The sequence below is a fragment of the Oryctolagus cuniculus genome, chromosome 16 (genome assembly GCF_051225735.1).
Source record: "Oryctolagus cuniculus isolate XC-2025 breed Fujian yellow rabbit chromosome 16, ASM5122573v1, whole genome shotgun sequence".
In the NCBI taxonomy this organism is placed as follows: Eukaryota; Metazoa; Chordata; class Mammalia; order Lagomorpha; family Leporidae; genus Oryctolagus; species Oryctolagus cuniculus.
Window position 1 is genome coordinate 64607028 of NC_142882.1, and position 19508 is coordinate 64626535.

The window sequence follows — 19508 nt, forward strand, 5'->3', positions numbered from 1 at the left end:
TACTATTATAAAGTTGGAATCATACAGCATGTAGCCTTTTCAAATTGACTTTCTTCCACTTAATAATAATATGCATTTAATTTTTCTTACATGTATTTTCTTTTTTTTTTTTTTTTTTTGACAGGCAGAGTGGACAGTGAGAGAGAGAGAGAAAGGTCTTTCTTTGCCGTTGGTTCACCCTCCAATGGCCGCCGTGGCCGGCGTGCTGCGGCCAGCGTACCACGCTGATCCGATGGCAGGAGCCAGGTGCTTATCCTGGTTTCCCATGGGGTGCAGGGCCCAAGCACTTGGGCCATCCTCCACTGCACTCCCGGGCCACAGCAGAGAGCTGGCCTGGAAGAGGGGCAACCGGGACAGAATCTGGCGCCCCAACCGGGACTAGAACCCGATGTGCTGGTGCCGCAGGCAGAGAATTAGCCTATTGAGCCACTGCGCCGGCCTTCATATATTTTCATTATTTGATAGTTCAGTTCTTTTCAGAACTGAATAATATTCCATTGTCTGTATGTACTACAGTTTATTCACCTACTAAAGAACATCTTGGCTACTTCCAAATTTTGATCAATTTGAACAGAGCTATTAAAAGCATCTGTCCACAGGTTTTTGTGTGGATCTATTTTGGTAAATGCCAAGGAGGCTAATTACTGGATCACATGGTCACATTGTGTTTCATTCTCTAAGAGACTGTCAAACTGTCTTCCAAAGTACCTATCCCAGTTACATATCCATCACCGGCAAAGGTTCCTGTTGCTCCACATCCTTGCCAGCATTTGGTGTTGCCAGGGACCTAAACTTTGACCTTTTTAATTGCCGTGTAGTGGTGCCTCATTGTTGTTTTAAATTGCATTTATGTGTAATGTGCAGCATTTTTACATGTGCTTGTTTGCCATCTAAATATCTTTGGACTTTGTCTTTCGCAAACATTTTCTCTTAGTGTGTACTTGTCTTTTCATTCTCTTGGCCTCAGAGTTTCTTAAGTACAAGATTCTGTAACTACTTGCTTCATTCTGCAGAATTGGAACCACCTGCAAGGAGATGGGAGGTGTTCCAGACTTCATTATTGGCAGGAAGGAAAAACCAAGTTTTAAAATAGGGCCTGGAGTAGATTGCCATGTGCACTTGGCAAGGAGCTGGTGTAAGAGGTTAAGAGCAATATCAGAAGTGTCCAACAGTTGACAGATAGATGGATCATGAAGAATCTAGGACCAGAGAATCCTTGTGAATCCTGATGGTTGGCATTAGAGAAGTTTGTCTGAAAGTGGTAGAAATACAAGTCCACAAGCTGGACTTACAGAAAGTCTAGGGTTTCAAGTCAATGGGGGAAAGACCAACAAAAGGAAGCTTTCCTGCTCACCTCACAGCCTACCTGGAAACTCAACTGTTAGGCTACCAGGGAGGAAACTTGGGCTTAGACAAGCAAAATAAGGGACCTCTTAGACAAGCAGGAGGTGAACTTGATGAGGTCTAAAATCATTAAATCCATCTTGTTTAGAAAGTCTTTGTGTGGGTTCCAGCACTTGTGGAAGGAGAATTGGCTCTGTAGTTTCTTGGACCCCATTTCAGCCCAGCTCAGAGCAGCTCTGAGAAGGGAGGACTGGCTAATAGTAGAGATGCATCATGATGACACAGGTCTTCACTGAGCTTTCCGAAGGACTCAGGCTATGTCCACCCAGCGGTAGCAGGCTGGGTACAATTCCTCGGCCTACTCCATGAGTGTGAGTCCCGTTCCTATGCTGATTTCACTGGGAAGTGATAGTAGGGTAGTCTTCCATGATACGCCACACTCACAACACTAGCATGTAGTCAATTTATCAGCAAAAAATCATGTACAGTCTTCCTGAAGTATTCCTCTTCTGTTCTGGCTTTACCCTCTCAACAATAGTACAATCATATAGATTGATGCTGTTTTTATGATATGATCTGCCTATAAAAGGTGAAAAAAGAAAATCATGCCTGAATGTTCATTGTGAGCAACAACTGATGGGTGCCCTCTGCTGGAAATCTTGTTTTCCACCATTAATTAAGGAAAAGGTTACTTTCCTGAACTTTGAAGTCTAAAATTAAAATCTATGAGACTGATAACATTAAAATTACCCTGACTTGATCAGAACAAGTTTGTCAGCTAATTTATGCCTTTTTAACTGGCTCAATGCACATATATGTGAATTCTGTTAGGATGTGTTTATGTGTGTGTGTGTGTGCCTGGGTTGTGGCACAGTTCGTTAAGCTGCCACGTGTGAGGCTGACATCTCCTATCAGAGACCTGGCTGCTCCACTTCTGCTCCAGCTCTCAAAATTCATGCACTGAAACCTTAATCTCTCTGTGATCATTTGGAGGTGAGGCTCTGGAAGCTCATTAGGATAAGATCAACGCCCTCACAGGGTAAAGGAGAGACGCGCTCTCTTCTGAATGAGGACCTCACCAGGAAGAACTGAATTATGCTGACTCTCTCCTCTCAGACTTCAGCCTCCAAGACCTGTGAGACATAAATGCTCATTTTTTTTTTTGTTGACAGGCAGAGTGGACAGTGAGAGAGAGAGACAGAGAGAAAGGTCTAAATGCTCATTGTTAAGGCACAGACTAAGACACAAACTTAGGGAAGCCCCTCCTGATCCACCTCATTCTGATAGCTGGACCCAGAGATAGTACAAGTATGTTAATATGGAGCGGATGCTACAAGTATAGGGTTTTTGTTAAAGATTTATTTATTTATTTGAAAGGCAGAGTTACTCAGAGACAGAGAGAGAGAGAGAGAGAGAGAGGAGAGAGAGAGCTCTTTTATCTGCTGGTTCACTCCCCAGATGGCTGCAATGGCTAGAGCTGGGCCAATCCTAAGCCAAGAGCCAGGAGCTTCTTCTGGGTCTCCCAGGCAGCTACAGGAATCCCAAGCACTTGGGCCATCTTCTACTGCTTTCCCCAGCCATAGCAGAGAGCTGAATTGGAAGTGGAGCAGCCAGGACTCAAACTGGCACCCATATGGGATGCTGGCACTGCAGGTGGCTGCTTTACCTGCTATGCCACAGCACCAGTCCCTCAAGTATAGTTCTTTACAGTCAGTTTAGGACAACTTGAAATTTATATGGAAAATTAAAGCATAAGAATCAAATACATTAAGATGTGATTGCCAGGGTAGCGTTGTAGCACAGCGAGTTAAGCCACAGCATGCAATGCCCACATACCATGTCAGAATCCTGGTTCAAATCCTGGCTACCCTGGTTCTGATCCGAATCTCTGCTAATGTGCCTGGGAAGGCAGTGGAAGACAACTCAAGTACTGGGGCTCCACACCCATGTGGAAGACCAGGATGGAGTTCCTAGCTCCTGATTTCAGCCTGGCTCAGACCTGTCTGTTGTGGCCATTTGGGGAGTGAACCAGCAGATGGAAGATTTCCATCTCTCTCTCTCTCTCTCTCTCTCTCTCTCTCTGTTACTCTGCCTTTCAAATAAATAAATAGATAGATATTTTTAAAAATAAGATGTGACTTCTGGCTCATTTAGTAAGCTCATTTTTGCACATGGCCCGTTAGCTGACACCTAGGGAGGGCTGAGACACAAAGGCAAATACGCACCCTACCCCGTCTTAGCACACAGCTCTCCTCCTAGCAAAGCAAGGCAGCCCCGTGTCTGCCTGTGGCACAACAATAGATGTCCTGAGGGGGGTGGAATTCTGTGTAGAGCAAGAAAGGATGTTTAGCAGAAAGGAGTGAGACAGGCTCCTTGGAGGGAGGGGGCTTGAGCTCACTGGGAAAAGGAAAGGCAAGAGCAGCCAATGAGGGAGGAAGACACAATTAGAAGAGTCTAGCTGGATGGAGGTTGGATGCCACAAAGGGGAACAGTAAGAGGTAAGGTTGAGGGCAAATGACGCATGGCTTGATTTGCCAGTTTGTGCAGTTTGATCCTTGAAAAAGTGCAACACACCCAGAAAACACTGCAATAAAGATTAAAAATAAAAATGCATGCATCTCTGTATTGTTTGAACATAGTGTACCAAAAGACTTAGGTATACTTTCCTTTATTACTGTATGAAATATTTATATATTTTTTTCAGGCAGAAGCTGACAGCATTGCGACTTTGCAGCCATTTAGAGATAAATGTGAACCTGTTTTTCTCTTTAGTCTTGTAAGTATAATATTTATCATCTCAATTGTGTTATCTGATTCCAATTTGCAGTTAAAGAGCAAGTAGCACTGTAAAATTGCCATGGGCTGTATGTGATGATAGTAATTGCACATTGTTTGTGCTATCATTGCTTGTCTAATAATATATTTTATAATTTGACTTCTAGGAGCCTGTAATGAGTTGAGGAGTTGATCAGAGAAAAGAAAAATAGAATGGTGTTTACCTTTACTAAGGAACTCATCAGAGATTTGCACAATGAGTTATTTAAATGAGTGAAAAAATTGGACATTTCTAAGATACCTACCAGGAGAGAATTGTTTATAAATATTCATGTGTATCCATGCAAGAAACCGTCTCTAGGATCACTATTTGGAAGTCCATATTACTTTTATCTCTGTATCTGCAGATGCATAGAAAGAAGGCAGGGAGTGTAGTCACCAAAATGCTATAATCACTTTCTCTGTATTTTTCTTCTTTTCTATATTTTGTAAATATTCTGGAAATATTGCATTAATAATAAAAGCATAGTAAGTGCTATATTCTAAAAGAAAACATACAGTTAAGTATCCTATATGACACTGTGTGACACACGGGGAGAGAACTGGAAATTGGGATGGTAAAGAAAGGTTACCCAGAGGAGCTGGTTTTGCCTCCTTCTCCTTCCCTTCATCCCTCCCACTCGCTCCTCCCCCTCCTTCTTCCCCTTTCACTCCCCGCCTGTCTTCCTCTCTTTCTCCATTTCCTTCTCCTTCCTTTTCCTCTTTTTCTACTTTTTTATTTGACGATAGAAAGGCAGAAAGAGACAGAGATAGAGAGATCCCATATAATTTACTGTTTTAATTTCCAAATGCCTGCAATGGCCAAGACTGGGCCAGGCCAAAGCCAAGAGCCAGGAGCTCAGTCAATGAGTGGCAGGACACAATTACTGGAGCCATAATCCTTACTCCCCAGGGTCTGGGCATTAGGAGGAAGCCAGAGTCAGGACCCAGAGCCAGGAATCAAACCAGTGCACTCTGATATGGAACACAAGCATCTTCACCACTAAGCTAAATGCCTACCTCCAATGATGGATACATCTTATTGTCACTTTTGATATCAGAAATAATTATTTAAAGAACATTTCTTTAGAACTTTTTGCTTCTGTAGACAATATTCCTGCAAGCATTTCAAGGAAATGAATTACTGAGTTAACTGAATGAAAAAAGTTGATTGTAGATTTTTGCTCTTAGTTAGATATGCAAAGTTTGATGATTTAGGAGAAGAGTGATTGATGATGTGTAGGACTTGATGATTTACATGAGGAATCAGCCAACAATTTCCGTAAAGGATCAGACAGTGACTACTTTCTGCACCGTTGAAAAATAGTCTCCGTAATGTGTCATAATTTGCTGACTTCTGGCTTAGTGATAGCTTATGGAACCAGAATGAGTATGCACAGAAGCACAAATGGGCTTGATCCCAGAAGCAGGTGTCAAGGAGCCACGGGCCAAGGGATGAGATTGAGCAGGTGCACTACCACGTAGAGTCAGGAGCTCTGGAGTGGCCATCACCCTGCCATCTGAGTCAGGTCCAGCCTCAGACCCAAGCCCTGATCTCTAATCCCTAAGATCAATGCCCGAAGAATAAACCCAGTCATGTCCTTTTCTTGATTTAGCTCCCCAATGATCTTCCCAACTCCCAAACTTTGTGTGACATCTGGAATCAATACAGAAAATTTCCCAAGTGTTGGACTGTGTCTCTGGACTTTTACTCCTCTTCCTTGACTTTCCTTAAATCTGGCTCCTTCCTTGAGACGTTTTCGCTGCAGCCCACAGGCAATGATTGTTTTACAGAGACAGGAAGAATGGGTTGCCAGTGCACTTGGTAAAGTGATAAGTATAAATACACAACCGATCAAAAAGATAGGGTAAGTGTCGAAGAGATTTCACAAACAAGACCATGTAAGCAAACAATGAAGGATAGAATTAAAAGGGAGAGAATGATCCTGCGGGGGAAGCAGGACACACAGCAGACTCATAGAATGGCAAATGCCCAAAACAGCACTCCTGCCTCAGAATCAACCCTTGGGACATTCGGATCTGGCTAAAAGGTCCATGAGAGTCTCACAGGCATGGGAAGCCATGACACGGTGGCAAAAAAACAATCTAAATGAAAGATCCTGGTGAACAAGACCCCAGCAGAAGGAACAGGCCATCAAGGAGGGAGGCGCCTTTCTCTGAAGGGAGAAAGGAACCTCCACTGTGATATGGCCTTGACTAAACAAGTTCAGAGTTGGTGAACTCAAGGGGCTTCCATAGCCTAGACAGCTCATAGCAAGAGTCTCAGGTGATTGCTGATGTCATAAATAAGAGTGCCAATTGTTAAATCAACAACAGGAGTCACTGGGTACATGCTCCCCACGTAGGATCTCTGTCCCTAATGTGTTTTACTATGAAACTTAAAAACAACACTACTAGTCAAACAATGCCCTATACCTTGTGCGGTTGTGTGAGTGCAGCCTGTTGAAATCCTTGCTTGGTGTATACTAAGTTGATCTTCTGTTTATGAAGGTGATTGAAAATGAAACTCGATGAAGGGCAGGATGGGAGAGGGAGTGGGAGAGGGGAGGGCTGCGGGAGGGAGGGAGGTTGGGGGGGAGCCACAACAATACAAAAGTTGCACTTTGTAAATTCACATTTATTAAATAAAAAAAAAAGAACTTATGGGAGGCAAAAGCCATTGTAATTCATAAACTGTACTTTGGAAATTTATATTTATTAAATAAAAGTTTTTAAAAAAAGAATTGGTTTTCCCTTATTTCCCCTCACATATTCAACAACTTTCTTTCCCTTGCTTATTAGAAGTCTGTTTTGTTGGGCTAAATCTCCTTCCCTCCCACTTTACTCCTGTCCTTTACTAACCTTCCAATCAGCCCCATTTATTACTTGGCTCAAAATCTTACTCTCAAGCCCAAGTCGTACCATCACGCCAGTGACATCAGACTGTACATCAGCAACACAACCAATAACCTTGACCTCCTTACTGCCAATGAAGTTTGTTTCCAATAGAGCTCTTCTAATCACTTGTAAAAATGCCTCAGACATTTTTATCATCCATGGCTCCACAACCACAGTAATTACCTAAGAATCTCACTTTCTGACCTCGCAAACACCATCTTGCCTCTCTGCTTCCTTCTTCAGATAATCCCACAACAACCTCTTGCATTCATCCCAGCAAGTTTTGCAGGAGGGAATGAATGACAGAACACTCAAAGAATTATTGAAATATTTTTTCAGAGGGAAATGATAATTACAGTCTCAGGTTTCATTTAAACCTTTCTCAGTTGGATCCTTCTCATTGGCCTTTGAATTTGAGTGAAACTTTTCAATTGAAAAAAATAAGACTTCTTTTTTTTTTTTGATACTATACTTCTGCCCCACCACCACACATGTCTCTTCTTTACTTCTCAGCTAATAACTCATAAGAGTTTCTGTATTTATTTTTTCTCCATTTCTTCCCATTCCATCAAATGCTCAATCTACTGGATCTGGCCTATGTTTGATCATTGCATCAAAATTGCTGTAGCTAATTGATTCAACACCAGATTGTTACTAAATATAAGATGCTTTTACACCTTTATCATTCTGTACTTCTCTAATGCATTGAATCCGAAGACCATGTTCTCTTGTTTGAAATGTCTGCTTCTTTTGGCCTCTATGATTTGGTTTTCTTTTCACCTTCCTAGATACTACTGTTCTCTATCTCTTCTTCTAGAGTCATTTTTCTTTATTCAGCCATTAAATATTGACCTTATCAAACCATCTGCTCTCCTTAGAAAATTTCTTCCATGTGCACTTTGAATTATCGCCACCTATAGATCAAAAATTTGAATTTACATCTACATTGAAGTCCTGTACTTTGAACTCCAGACTTATATATCCAACTGGTTTGACATCTCCTCTTGTTCTAATCAAAGGCATCTCATAACAAACTCATCCAATACCAGACCCTCCTCCCAATTAAACATGGTCTTCCTCTAGTGTCTTCATTTGGTGAATAGCATCATAATTCATAATGTAGCTAGTTTTCAAGCAAAAGAGTCATCTTAATGATGACATCACACCCAACCCAAATCATATCTCGGCTCTGTCAACTTCACCATCCAGGTCTCTCTCACCCTTATCTCCTTCTTCCCAACACCACCACTGAGGGGCTGTTGCCTCTCTTCTTCACCTCTGGAGTCGCTCCTAACTTGAATACCAACATCTCTTCCTCTGCCTCTAAACTTTTCTCCTCGCAGTTGTGAAATGATCCTTACAAACCACGTTTTTTATCATGCTTAGAGCTGACTATACTTAGGACAAATTCTATATCTTTCCATGGCCCTCAAAGTTCTATAAACTCTTCATCCCTCTAAGTGGTGGGCTTCAAGTCATGCTAGGCTTCCCTCACTTTTGCAGCCTGCCTCTTTGCTTGCCCTACTCCCTTTCATACTTAACACCTCTGCATCTGCTATTCCTTTAGCCTAGAATGCCATTTTTATACATTTCAAAAATATATTTATTTTATTAGGAGAAAGAGTGAGAGACATCTCTTCGACCGGTTCACTTCTCAAATGCCTGGGAGCTAAGAACTCAATCCGAGTCTCCCACATGATTGGCAGGGAATCAAGTACTTAGGCCATCATTACTATCTCTGAAGTGTGCATTAGCAGGAAGTTGGAATCAGAACCAGAGCTAGGGTTTGGTACTCGACACTCTAATATGGAATGTGGGTGCCCCAGGCAGAAGCTCAGCTATCGTGCTGAACACCCACACCTAGAATGTCCTTCCTCCTCCTTTTGGCTTAGTATCTCTGACCCCATCTTTCACATTTTAAACTGAGATTCATTTCCTGACTTTTAGAAGTACCTTGTCTGATTTCCTTGACCAGGACACATTCTTACAGTTGTTCTGAGTGCTTTGTACCTCCTTCGATGGCACCTCTCATGGTTGTTATTCCACATGTGTTGTTATTTTTGTGGGATTTTATTTTTTTGTAATTTAATTAGGTCAGGTACAAATTACTGTTATGCCTCTCTGGGACAGTGCCAATGAACAGATAATTAGTAAATATGTGTTGACAAATAGACAAAAGGGATACAAGGTCTGTAGTAACTAGGGAGCAAAATGTTAGAAGACCTACCCAGAGCTTTCCAGTTGAAAGCAGAGAAGCCTTGGGAGGGATTGCCTGCAAGTGCTCCTACAGGGCAACGGCTTGTTTCTGCAGGTGCTGGAGGATGCTGTGTGCCTTTAGTTGCAGGAAGATAGACAAATTAGTGGTAGAACTCACAGAGCTGGGTTTACCAAATCAACACACTTTCACATCAATAACTACTTTAAAACGTTAAAGTGAATTGATGGGGATGGGGACCAAGAATGGCTGACTTAGTCCAGATTAAGTGCTAATTCTTAACTTATTCTGAAAATGTCTTTCATGTTTTCTTTCCCTTTTTAGTATGGAAAAATAATTGCAAAAATTCAAGGTGCGAATGCACCACTTGTTAGCAAAAAAATTATTAACTTGATCAATGATGAGAGGAAAATTGCAGCAGGTGAAATGGCTCGCCCTCAGGTAATAGTTTGGATTAGTAACTACTTTGAAGCTTTAAAGAAATTACTTTTTTGTTTGTTGTCTCTGTAAACATTTTTCTAACTTTATAACTGTCTAGGTTTCTAAAGGGTGCAACGTTTCTGGGAAGATTGGCAATGTGAATCAAAGGAATATATATAAAAAAAATTTTTAAAGGCATATATATGTGTGTATACATATATCTATATATCCATCTCTCTCTATATATATATATCTTTGACTTGACGATTATCCTTCATCAATTTACCCAAAGAAAATGAGGCAAAGATAGAAAAGGAAGTTTATTACTGTGTTGTCCATAGTATTAAAAATATGAAATCAGGAGCTGGCATTTTGGCAAAGCAGGATAAAGTCACTGTCTGCGATGGCAGCATCCCATATGGATGCCAATTCGTGTCCCAGCTGCTCCACTTTCAATCTAGCTCCCTGCTAAAGGCCTAGGAAAAAGCAATGGAAGATGATCCAATTACTTGGGCCCCTACCACCTGTGAGGGAGGCCCAAAAGAAACTCCTGGACTCTTGGCTTTGGCCTGGTCCAGCCATGGCTTTAGCAGCCCTCTGGGTAGTGAACCAAAAGATGGAAGATCTTTCTCTCTCTCCCTCTCTCTATATAACTGACTTTCAAATAAATAAATATGAAATCAACCTAAATACCTCACAACAGTGACTAGAATACATAAAGTGTGTATAACTATGAATCCATACAATGATGGAATATTTAATGTGTTCTTGTTCGATTAAAATGAAAAGAAGACCAGGAGAGATTGATGAATTTTAAGAGTACATAGCATAACTATGGTTCGATGGTATGTGAGTGTGTAAAGTACATTTTCTGCTTAATGTTTCTATCAACTTTGTAGTAAGAAGTAAAGCTATTTAAAATTAAGGAGCCGGCGCCGTGGCTCACTAGGCTAATCCTCCGCCTTGCGGCACCGGCACACCGGGTTCTAGTCCCGGTCGGGGCCCCGGATTCTGTCCCGGTTGCCCCTCTTCCAGGCCAGCTCTCTGCTATGGCTCGGGAAGGCAGTGGAGGATGGCCCAAGTCCTTGGGCCCTGCACCCCATGGGAGACCAGGAGAAGCACCTGGCTCCTGCCTTCGGATCAGCGCAGTGCACCAGCCTCAGCGCGCCGGCCGCAGTGGCCATTGGAGGGTGAACCAACGGCAAAAGGAAGACCTTTCTCTCTGTCTCTCTCTCTCACTGTCCACTCTGCCTGTCAAAAAAAAAAAAAAAAAATTAAGGAATGAGGGGCCGGTGCTGTGGCGCAGCAGATTAAAGCTGTGGCCTGAAGCATGGCATTCAGTATGGGCGCCGGTCCAAGTCCCAGCCGTTCCACTCCTGATCCAGCTCTCTGTTATGGTCCGAGAAAACAATAAAAGATGGCCCAAGCCCTTGGGCTCCAGCATCTGCATAGGAGACCTGGAGGAAACTCCAAGCTCCTGGTTTTGTATCAGCGCAGCTCTGGCTGTTAAAGCCATCTGGAGAGTGAACCAGCATGTAGAAGAGCTCTCTCTGTCTCTACCTCTATCTGTAACTCTGCCTTTCAAATAAATACAATAAATCTTTTAAAATTTAAGGAATGAATCATAAAGCACATGGAAGTATGGACACAGTAGCATAAGATAGCACCTCACATAGGAAAGTGATCCAAAATATAGATGGAAAAACAGGAGAAACTGATATGATTGAGAGAGAGAGAGAGAGAGAGAATTAAACAAAAACCATGGGAAACTAACCAAGAAATATTACAAGATAGAACAAATGAGACATGTATAGACTCAGACTAGTATAAGTACTTGTTATGAGGAAGTATCAGTTCACTATCAAACCAAAACATAATCATGTTTTCCTTGCATTTCTCTTTCAATAGTATCATGAAATTCTACTCATAGACTCAGATACAGAAGAGGTCAGACAAGTTCACGCTGAAACTGTTGGTAAGTAAATTTGCTCTAAAGGAATGGCAAAGATTTTTCTCTACATGGGTGTTCATTACAGCCTCACTTGAAGCTACAAAAAGCAGTAACAATCTCAATGCTGATCAATGAGGGACTGTTCAGATAAATAATGATGCCTGTCTTGCAAGACCCAGTGACTAAAAGGCACTCTTCGTCTGCTCTCTTTGCCTTATCCCTTGGTCTCTGCACCCCGAGCCTTTCACGTTTTAACCAGGACCCTGCATTGCTGTGTCCTGCAAATAATTTGAACAGCAGCTTCCTATCTCACCTTTTGTCATCTGCCAAACACGTGTGAAAATGACTTCTTCCTTAATGACAATGCTTTGTGGTTTACTTGCCCATTAACAGTCCCATGCTCTCACTGGATTACCTATGTGTGTATGCACATGTATGCATTTGTGTGTGTGTTCATTCTTTGGAGGGAGTGAAGTCAAACAGCCACACTCAGTGAGCTACCTTGCCCCCAAAGCCATGATAAGAATGAAGATAAATTCATAGATGGTAAATCTGTCCATCTGTATTGTTGAGTTGCATAATGTACAACGGAAACTCCATTGTGGGTGCTCCTAAGCTGCGTGGATCATGAGTGTAATTCTAACGCACGTGAATTTCATTCCAATCTCCAGTGCCTACCTGCTGAATGTCTTTGCTTCTTGTGAATTCCTCCCCTGAATGCAGCTATAGGAACTGCACTTTGGTTCTAAGTGGGAGGTCTTTCAGAGTTGAAATGTCTTAATAAAATAAAGTTACCAATAGACAAAAACTCACTGGGTATTAAGAATTTACATTTATAATTGCAGCACCTTTCATTATTCAGACTTGGTGCCAGGAACATGAAATCTTTTTTTTTTTTAACCTAGAGGATCTATACAGTATTGTTATTATCAAACCTGATGGCGTGATTAGTAGAAAAGCTTTACAAATTAAAGAAACAGTGAGTACTATTTCCCAACAATAATTTAAATTAATTGCAAAATAACAGCTCTTTGACTGCCAACTTGGGGACAAGCTTAACACTTAGAGAAAAATAGAAAATAATGAACTTCTAAAGACTTTAAGTGTTTCATGTCTTCACAAGGGCTCTGTATACTAATGCATAATTCTTTAAATGATCTTGATGTACCAGCACGCTACATAAATTGCAAAACTTATAGTTTGTATATTGGATTGCAATTTTTCTTGTTCAATTATTAGCAATGTAATCTTGTTACAAATTCACATTAACTTATTTTATTTCCAATGTGTTACAAATATATGGTCCCTTTTTGACACATGACAGCTTAAGGAAATATTTAATGTTTTAGTTTAGAGCCAAAATTAAGCTTTTGCATGAAGAAAGCTACAATCTAATTCAGAGATGAGATCATGCATTTCCTATAGAAGTCAAATAACTACATTTAAGTTTTCTCTGGGCACAGTTTCTGATAACTACAATCATGCAGTGCATAACAGCATCTCAGTCAATCATGGTCAGTCTGTATGAAGATGGTTCCATAGGATTGCAATGAAACTGCAAATTTCCTGTTGCCTAGTGACATAGTAATCATCCTAATGTCTCAGCACAACACATTAACAGTGTTTTTGTGTGAAAACAAAGCTACTACACATCCAATCTTATGTAAGTCTAGACATACAATCATGTACAGTATACAGTAACCGATAATGATAATAAATGACTATGTTACTGGTATATGTATTGACTATCCTGTAAGAGTGTACCCTTTCAGCTTATTAAAAATTCTGACTGTAAGACAATATGCTTATGAAGTGGCCTCCTACATCTTGTGTTAACAGTGGCTCTTGATTGCATTAAGAGATCACATGAAATGACTGATGTTTTCAACCCAGCTTTCTTTGAGTATGTCCACACAAGGATGAAGTCACCCATGAGGCACTTCTCAGAATACTCTTGATAAGCCTTGCATGACTACTTATCTCTATCTCACGTCAAGGCAGTAGCAACAAACAATATGTGAATGAATGTTCACGACTTTGTTGCAATAAACTATTTACAAAAGAGGTGACCTGCAGATTGTTGACTGCAGGCTATGTTCTGCTGACCCCTTTACAACACCTTTGTGTTGAAATAACAAAATTTTGTTGAAATTTGAAAGACTACTGCCTGTCCAGTACAAAGGATCACATGTGTGTGTGTGTGGTGGGGCGAGGGGGGTACTGTGAGGAGGAGTTGGATACCTCCAGATGAGCTTCCAGCAAACCTTTAATCTTCAGCTGTAACTGAACATACAGGATATGGTCCTCAGATCAGGGCACATATCCCGTCTCCTCTAATTACATGTTGATTTAATTGATATCACTCTATAAGCCTAGACTTTTTTCCCAGACCTCAGTGTATCTAGGCTGGAGGGTTACATCAAACTCTACCCCATTCCCTTATATACTGCTTATACTTAAAAAAATCCTTCAAAAATAGTATCCCATACAATGGTTTACTTTTCATTGTGATGCTATGTTCATAGCCAACAATGGTGAACGTTTTCAACATCACATAAGTCTAGTTGTAGCAATACTATTAATCATTTGTTCGTGTTAACTTCTTGTTGTTCTGGCATAATAAGTAACATTTCAGAGATATAATTGATAACACTAAATATGTCATTTCTCTAGATAACAGTAAAAAGCTACATACTGGAACAGAAAAAATACAGAAAGTTTCAAACAAAAATAAAATAAACCTATCACATTTAAAAAAAATCCATAGTGAAGAGGAAGTTATCAAATATAAATGTTGTTTGGACTCCATTTGCTCTTGTTAGGCACTACATGGCAAAGACATGACTTAGGTTTTTAGTTGTTCCTATTAAAGTATGAGTCAGCAAAGGGCTCACTAAGATGTAAGCAGTCTCTGAAATATTGGCAAGGACTATGAAGCTGATGGAGGTTTTGTTTTCCTAACAGAAGCAGAATGCACCTGTTACTGGATAACCCCAAATGAAATTGAGGTCACATTATTGGTGTTGAATAATGCATTTATTGAGTTGCTCTGAACCCAAGTTCCACTTTTGTGTGATTGCCTAGTTCCTTGTTGAGTTTATTCTATTTGCATAAAAATTTCTCTGTTACATCTTGTTACACTAAATTTTGGTGTTAAGTTTCCTTTAAAATAAGTAAAGCACAGTTAATTCTTAAGCTGCATCCCTCCTAATCACTTTCACACTTTTTTGTTATAATAGTAAGTTATTTTAGACTCTGAGTTATAGTCCTCTCAAAGTGAATCCTAAAACAGTAGAAAGTTAAGACAGTTTTGAAAAAAATGGGTAAGAAGTATATGTAAATTTATGTTTTATCAACAATTCAGAAAAAATGATGCATTTTACTTGTAATTTAGTTTTTGCACATTTTGAGGCAATCCACTTTTTTTTTTTTTTTTTTTTTTTTGACAGGCAGAGTGGACAGTGAGAGAGAGAGACAGAGAGAAAGGTCTTCCTTTGCCGTTGGTTCACCCTCCAATGGCCGCCGCGGCTGGCGCGCTGCGGCCGGCGCACCGCACTGATCCGATGGCAGGAGCCAGGAACAAGGTGCTTTTCCTGGTCTCCCATGGGGTGCAGGGCCCAAGCACCTGGGCCATCCTCCACCGCACTCCCTGGCCACAGCAGAGAGCTGGCCTGGAAGAGGGGCAACCGGGACAGAATCTGGCGCCCCGACCGGGACTAGAACCCGGTGTGCCGGCGCCGCAAGGCGGAGGATTAGCCTAGTGAGCCGCGGCGCCGGCCGAGGCAATCCACTTTAATACAAACATTTTGAAGTCTCTGGTTCAAGCTTTGAAAACTGAAATATTGAGAGGACATGAAAAGAGCCATCTTCGTTTATAATTTTTAAGTGGCTTCAGACCTGGGTTTTATGGGTTTTGCTGAGGTCCTTGCATGAAATGCATTCAAAGTTGTTTGTTTTCTTGAGCCCAGGAAACAAACAAATATCTTTACCTTGTTTTACATGTGATCCCATGAAACATCCGGATCTGACCTTCCTCTGTAATCGAAGATTACCAATGCCGGATTCATCATAGAAGCACAGGATAAGACCGTACTCACTGAAGAACAAGTTAGAAACTTTTATAGTCAAATGGCAGGTCAGGTAAGAAAATTAAAAACAAAAAAATCAAAGCCACTGTGTGTTCAAACACAATGACTCCTCTAAGCTTTAGATTTTCATTGTAGAAAAGCAAATGGGTAAATCTACTAAGCCAGCCCCAGGTGTCTTTCTGGGTGTCCATATCGTAATAGTGACCGCAAGTCCAAGGATGCCTGGTAGAAACTCTGGGTGGTAACCAACACTGATTGTGTTGACTCTGATTGTGTTTTGTCTGCGGTAAGTCACATCCCCCAAGGTGCCCTGTAATAGTCCTCTGAAAGTGAACGTCCTGTCATTTGCTGCATTTGTTTTTTAATCCTGGGCTCTAGGCTCATCAGCTTCACAGAAAGCTTTAACCCTTTCTTTATCAAAGACTTTTTTCTCAGGCTATCAGCATTATTATTCTCTCTCACCTGGAGAAATATAATAAAGTCAGCACTGTGAAGTCTGGAAACAGAGTTTCTAGAAATGTACTATCCAATATGGCAGCCACTAGATACGTGTGACATTTTGAATATAAATCCTTTAAAATGAAATAATGTGAAAAATTCAGAATCGTGGTTGTACTAGCCATACTTTAATTGCTCAATAGCCACATGTGGCTCCCAAGTTGGAGAGCATGGAAGAACATATTCATTGTCAGAGAAAGTTCCGCTGGGTGACACTTTCTAGAACTGTCTGCACCACTAGAACCGCCTCTTGAAGCCAGGCTCCACCCATGTAAAACAGAAGGGTTGGAGCAGCGGAATCAGCATCCTCTGTGAACTTCTTGCAAAATCCGGTTCCCGGGCCCCACCCAAAAGCTACTGAGTCAGAGACTCTGGGGATAGGCTCCAGAAATGCGTGTTTTAGCAAACTCTCCTGACGACAGGGAGGTATCCTAATGTTTGGGGGCAGTTGTTAAACCCTCTTTAAGAACAGCGCCTGTTGGCTGTGAATTTCCATTGCTCAGAAATGTGTGTAACAAGAAATTTGTAAGGCTAATGGTCCCCTTTCCTGGTCACTTGGTTTGGGAAGTGGTGGCCATTTGAACCCATCTCTTTCAGGAGCCTGAAGTGAACAGTTGATCATTTTATGTTGCAGCCTGACTTCAAAGAGTTTGTGTCTTTCATGACAAGTGGCCTAAGCTGGGTGCTGGCTGTATCTCAAGGAAGTGAACCACCTGTTTCCTGGGAAGAAAGTGAGCATCAGCCTGAGACTGAATTTAAAGACACATCTGAAAGTTCACCCGAGGCTGATGTGAAGTCCACAACTGCAATGACAAAGAAGAAGCAGAACAGGTAGCTCAAGAGCGGGGATTTTATTATTTACAATGTGTTAATAAGTGACAGTGTCATGTCCGAGTATCTTAAAGCCCAAGCTCCCGTGTCTTTATTTCTTCCAGTCAACTTAAAATATTTTGTATGAGCGAACTTCAACAAGTTCATGGAAGACAAGTTTATTTTGGTGCAAATGAACTTTGAAATTCATGCATGGTATGTTCATAAATACACATTTTCTGCAAATTCTTAATCTGATTTGCATGAATTTCAAAATTATTTTTGCACCAAAATAAACTTAGCTTTTGATTCCCTTTTCTATGAAATTCTTGAAGTGCCCTGTCTGCTGTCACACACCCCCATGCTCCCCTTCTACCTTGGCTGTGCCTAAAGGTATCAAGCTTTCTCTTTCTTGAGGCTTTTTTGAGGACCAAACGGTTGTATAATTTTGTTAAGCAGTTTTTAATTATTTGAAAGTGAACAAAGTAATTTCTATAACGTTGGTTTTATGTGCTGTCATGTATTCCTTGGAAAATGCACAGAATCCATAGCTAAACACAGCAGTCTCCTGGGCTGTGCCTTAAAGAGAGTTGGATGAACAGAAATATCCATGACGATTTGAGTCCTGGGCTTCATGGCGTGTGTCTCCCTCTAGTGGGCAGCCCATGTCTATTTCATTTTCTGGATGGATTTTCATTTTATCTTTTTATTGAGCTGTAACAGCATTTCTTGAATAGCCATAGCTTTTCTTGAACAGATGTAGATCTGCTGGTTATAAGCAATCCCATACCTTCTAAAAGTATTAAAAAAACAAAATGGATATCAGATTTTACACCAGAATTTTTGAGCCATTCCATTTTTTTTTCTGTTAAACTGTCATTAAAGCAACTGGTATAAGAGAAGTCAGCATCCCATTGGTGTTATTGCCAAGTAATAATCTCCACTGTATCCAACTCTGAGATGTTTCATCATCAGTTGGTCAATCCTCATGTAACATGTTCAACTTAAGAATTTTATTTGACAGTTGAGATGGTGGTGGGGCATGAAGTCTTGTAAACCTTGATCTAGCAAAGCTTGCTGAACTTGAAGATCCCATTTGCCCTTGACCTGGGATTATCTGGAGCAACGACCTCAAGCAGGCAACATGAGACGGTGCAGAGCATGCTTCCTGTTGCTTGCTGCCGATAGTACAGCTCTTCACCCAGAACAGGAGCCAGCAGGGTGCTGTTACTTCCACATGGCACCTTTTAAGTAGATCAAGAACCTAGAGGATTAGAGGACAAAAAGTACTGTGAATGATTTACACATCGGCCCACTTTTACTCTTTATTGACACCTTCATGCCATCTCAGGGTCCCCTTCCCCTCCTTTCTGGGTGATAGGGATGGGGAGTGAGGAAGAAAGGAGGCCGGAACCAGAGCGACTAGGCAAGGGGTTACTGGTGGCCCCTTCCGTGAGCATGAGCAATGGCAGGGCAGCAGAGCCCAAGCTTTGTCAGGTTGGTGGTTCTGGCAGAGTGAAGCACACTCCGTGAATCCGCATGGTGTGCCATAATGTTCTCCCTAACAGTGTCACACCTGTTTCAGAGGAGGGAGCAAGAGCCAGAATGGGGAACAGACACCCACATGTCTCATTCTCATTTTCTTCATGATGGTTTTGCATCACATGATTTACATTATCTGTTTACATGTCTGCCTCCTTAATCAGCCTGTGTGTGAAGAAATCAAAGGATAGGGGCTGGCGCTGTGGCACAGCAGGTTAAAGCCCTGGCCTGAAACGCCGGCATCCCGTATGGGCGCCAGTTCTAGTCCCAGCTGCTCCTCTTCCGATCCAGCTCTCTGCTATGGCCTGGGATAGCAGTAGAAGATGGCCCAAGTCCTTGGGCCCCTGCACCCATGTGGGAGACCTGGAGGAAGCTCCTGGTTCCTGGCTTCAGATCAGCACAGCTCCAGCCGTAGCAGCCATCTGGGGAGTGAACCAGTGGATGGAAGACCTCTCTCTCTGTCTCTACCTCTCTCTGTTACTCTTTCAAATAAATAAAATAAATATTAAAAAAAGAAATCAAAGGATAAAGACGTTTATCTTTGTTTTCCAGTCTTTCCATCAATGAATAAATTGTGGTTCCCTTAGCTGTAGTGCCCAAAGTCATGTGAATAGTAATTGGCCCAGAATCATGCGTAGTTATAGTCATACCATTCATTCATCCATTAATTCATCAAAAATTTACTAATGTCATACTATATTCCAAGTCCTGGAGATACAGAGATGGGGAAAATTAGATCTCTTTCAGCTTCAAATCTTTGTGACTAAGTGAATCTACATTTCTCCCTCCTAAACATCCTGCTAAAGCTATCATAGGTTAAAAATATCATAAAGAGAAAATGCACTTGATAAGCCTAGTCTGTCGAGCACAGGCTAGTCTGCCAGCTTAGCAGCACAGCTTAGCATTATGGAGCGTGGGTTGCTCCCTT

General features: G+C 41.4%; 1 protein-coding gene across 1 annotated transcript in view; it reads left to right on the forward strand.

Moving 5' to 3' along the window:
- Positions 1-19508, forward strand: part of NME8 (NME/NM23 family member 8) — a 67879-nt gene that overhangs the window by 26916 nt on the left and 21455 nt on the right. The window contains exons 6-11 of the mRNA XM_089315621.1: positions 4049-4120; positions 9596-9712; positions 11600-11666; positions 12548-12621; positions 15690-15782; positions 16863-17059. Of these exons, the coding sequence (XP_089171747.1) occupies positions 4049-4120; positions 9596-9712; positions 11600-11666; positions 12548-12621; positions 15690-15782; positions 16863-17059 (620 nt within the window). The remainder of the gene's footprint in view (positions 1-4048; positions 4121-9595; positions 9713-11599; positions 11667-12547; positions 12622-15689; positions 15783-16862; positions 17060-19508) is intronic.